This window comes from Rhinopithecus bieti, unplaced genomic scaffold, assembly GCF_001698545.2.
Source record: "Rhinopithecus bieti isolate Rb0 unplaced genomic scaffold, ASM169854v2 scaffold_71542, whole genome shotgun sequence".
Classification (NCBI taxonomy): Eukaryota; Metazoa; Chordata; class Mammalia; order Primates; family Cercopithecidae; genus Rhinopithecus; species Rhinopithecus bieti.
Genome location: NW_016826746.1, coordinates 334,610 through 337,785, shown reverse-complemented (window position 1 = coordinate 337,785; position 3,176 = coordinate 334,610). Strand labels below are relative to the sequence as shown.

Genomic DNA, 3,176 nt, shown 5'->3' with positions numbered 1-3,176 from the left:
AGTGGCACAATCTCGGCTTACTGCAAACTTTGCCTCCCGGGTTCAAGCTATTCACCTGCCTCAGCCTCCAGAGTAGCTGGTATTACAGGCACCCACCACCACACCTGAGTAATTTTTTTGTATTTTTATAGAGACGGGGATTCACCATGTTGGCCAGGCTGGTCTCGAACTCCTGACCTCAAGCCATCTGCCTGCCTCAGCCTCCCAAAGTGCTGGGATTACAGGCGTGGGCCATGTCGTTTTGTTTTCTATGAAGCTTTGCTCCACTGAAGGGAGCAAAAGTGTTTATAGAGAACATCCACGTTGACTATGAGAGACTCTGTTAGATCCTTGAGACCCTGACTGTCTCAAGCATGAAGGACTTGGCTTGAGGAGCAACAGAAGCCCACTGAGGATGGCTTGAGGATAAACGAACACAAAGGAATTTGATGGATTTGATGGAATTTTCACAGAACAGCATAGGTTTCCGTGGGAAGCTGGGACTAGAATGGCATCTCTGACCCCCGGCTCTGTGTGGTTTTTCTCCCTTTTTGTTCCCGCTAGACAACGACCATACATGGAACCAGAAAACCAAACCGAAATCTCAGAATTCTTTCTCCAGGGACTCTCAGAAAAGCCAGAGCATCAGACCCTCCTCTTCACAATGTTCCTCTCCACATACCTGGTCACCATCATTGGAAATGTCCTCATTATCCTGGCCATCATCACGGACTCTCACCTCTACACGCCCATGTACTTCTTCCTCTTCAACCTCTCACTCGTTGACATCCTATTATCCTCCACCACCGTCCCCAAGATGCTAGTGAACATCCAGACTCAGAGCAGAGCCATCACCTTTGCCGGCTGCCTCACCCAGATGTATGCCTTCCACCTGTTCGGGACCATGGACAGCTTTCTCCTGGCGGTAATGGCCATCGACCGCTTTGTGGCCATTGTCCATCCGCTGCGTTACTTGGTTCTCATGTGCCCTCGTGTCTGTGGGTTGCTGCTGGGGGTATCATGGGTGATCACCAACCTCCAGTCTCTCATACACACCTGCCTCATGGTTCAACTGACCTTCTGCGCCGGCTCCGAAATCTCCCACTTCTTCTGTGACTTCATGCCCCTGCTGAAGCTCTCCTGCTCGGACACACACACCAACAAGCTGATGATCTTTGCTTCTGGCATTGTCATGGGCACCAGCCCACTCTCCTGCATCCTCCTCTCGTACATCCGCATTTTCTGGACAGTCTTTAAGATCCCTTCGGCCCGGGGCAAGTGGAAAGCCTTCTCCACCTGTGGCTCACATCTCACTGTGGTGTCACTGTTCTATGGGACCATCTTTGCTGTGTACTTACAGCCCGCATCCCCCAGCTCCTCCGAGAAGGACAAGGCAGTCACCCTAATGTGTGGGGTAGTCATCCCCATGCTCAACCCCTTTATCTACAGCCTACGGAACAAGGACGTGAAGGCAGCCCTGGGGAAGCTCATCAGCAAAGTGGCCATCCCCTGTCTTAGGCCAGAACAGTTTTTGGATGTTTGTCATGTTCCAGGATCACTGCTGGGTGCTCAGGACAGAGAGATGCATCCCATCCCCTACCCTCGAGGAGTTCAGAGTCTAGCTGGGAATAGAGACACGGAATAAACCCTTCCAGTACAACGTGGTAAATGTGTCATAAAGAGATGAACAAAGTATACGAGCACCCAAAGGAAACGTGTATATTTTCCCCAGGATTTATCTTCCCCATAAAGATCAGAATAGCAAGGATCAAAGTGGCCTGAAATTAGCCCCCCTAGGAGATCAGGCTTTTAGGATTGCTATGTGGATAAGAGTATTGAAAACAAGAGATGTAGCTACATTCATTTTAGTATTGACAAAGGCCAGGTGTGGAGGCTCAAGCCTGTGATCCCAGCATTTTGGGAGGCCAAGGTGGAAGGATCGTTGAGGCCAGGAATTTGAGACCAACCTGGGCAACATACAGAGACCCTATCTCCACAAAAAAAAAAAAAAAAAAAATCACTTTAGCAAGCCATGGTGGCGCACACCTGTAGTCTCTGCTATTCAGGAGGCTGAGGCAGGCGGATCATTTGAGCCCAGGAGTTCAAGGTTGCAGTGAGCTATGAATGCACCACTGCACTTCAGCAGCTTGGGAAACTAAGCAAGATCTGTCATTCATAGATAGATAGATAGATAGATAGATAGATAGATAGATAGATAGATAGACAGACAGACAGATGAGATAGGTAGGTAAGTAGGTAGGTAGGTAGTCAACCGATCGATAGATCAAGTAATCGATAGACAGATGATTGATTGATAGATAGATGATATAGGTAGATAGATGATTGATAGATAGATAGATAGATAGATAGATAGATAGATAGATAAGATAGGTAGGTAGGTAGGTTGGTTGACTGATTGATAGATCAATCGATTGATCAATAGATAGATAATAGATAGATAGATAGATAGATAGATAGATAGATAGATAGATATAGAGGAGATAGGTAGGTAGATAGGTGGAAAGATAGATAGATAGATAGATAGATAGATAGATAGATAGATAGATAGATAGACAGACAGACACAGATAGCCCATGTATTAGCCAGTGTCTCCTAAGTGTTGTGGAAGAACTATGAAAATATTTGCAAGTGAGATTAGCTCACGTGCTGTTTGCTTAGTCGGCCAGCAAGCCTCAGCCTCCTGGGGGATATTGAGACCTCTACTTGTAGCGATGACTATGGTTGGGGCTTGCTTTCTCAATTCCCAATGGGCTTCCTGTCTCCCCACAACCCCCAGTCAAGAGGACTCTGATGCAGACGCTCCATCAATCGTAGTTTGGGAACACAGACCCTAGCCTAGCTCCAAAATCTATGTGTTTCCTGTGACATCCATCACCTGACCCTGTACCCAGTATGATTCTACACACAGGGTCAGCCACAGATCAGGTGACCCAGGTCACTTAAAAAATTAGTGTTATGGGTTGAACTGTGGCTCCCAAAAAAGACATAGGGGAGGCCAGGCACAGTGGCTCACACCTGTAAACTCTAGCACTTTGGGAGGTTGAGCAGGGAGAATCACTTGAAGCCAGGAGTTCAGGACCAGCCTGAACAACATAGTGAGATCTCATCACTACAAAAAATAAAAAGGAAAAAGGAAAAAATTACCTGGGTGTGGTAGTGTGCACCTGTCGTCTTAG

General features: G+C 47.2%; 1 protein-coding gene across 1 annotated transcript; it reads left to right on the top strand.

The window, feature by feature from the left end:
• The first annotated feature begins 476 nt into the window (after positions 1–476).
• Positions 477–1,706, top strand: OR1I1 (olfactory receptor family 1 subfamily I member 1). Its single transcript, XM_017863563.1, has one exon. It carries the CDS (start codon positions 488–490, stop codon positions 1,622–1,624), a length of 1,137 nt encoding a protein of 378 aa, XP_017719052.1. The 5' UTR covers positions 477–487; the 3' UTR covers positions 1,625–1,706.
• Positions 1,707–3,176: the final 1,470 nt, after the last annotated feature.

Coding starts and splice junctions, on each gene's coding strand:
- OR1I1 (XM_017863563.1), top strand. CDS start 488: ATGGCATCTCTGACCCCCGGCTCTGTGTGGTTTTTCTCCCTTTTTGTT.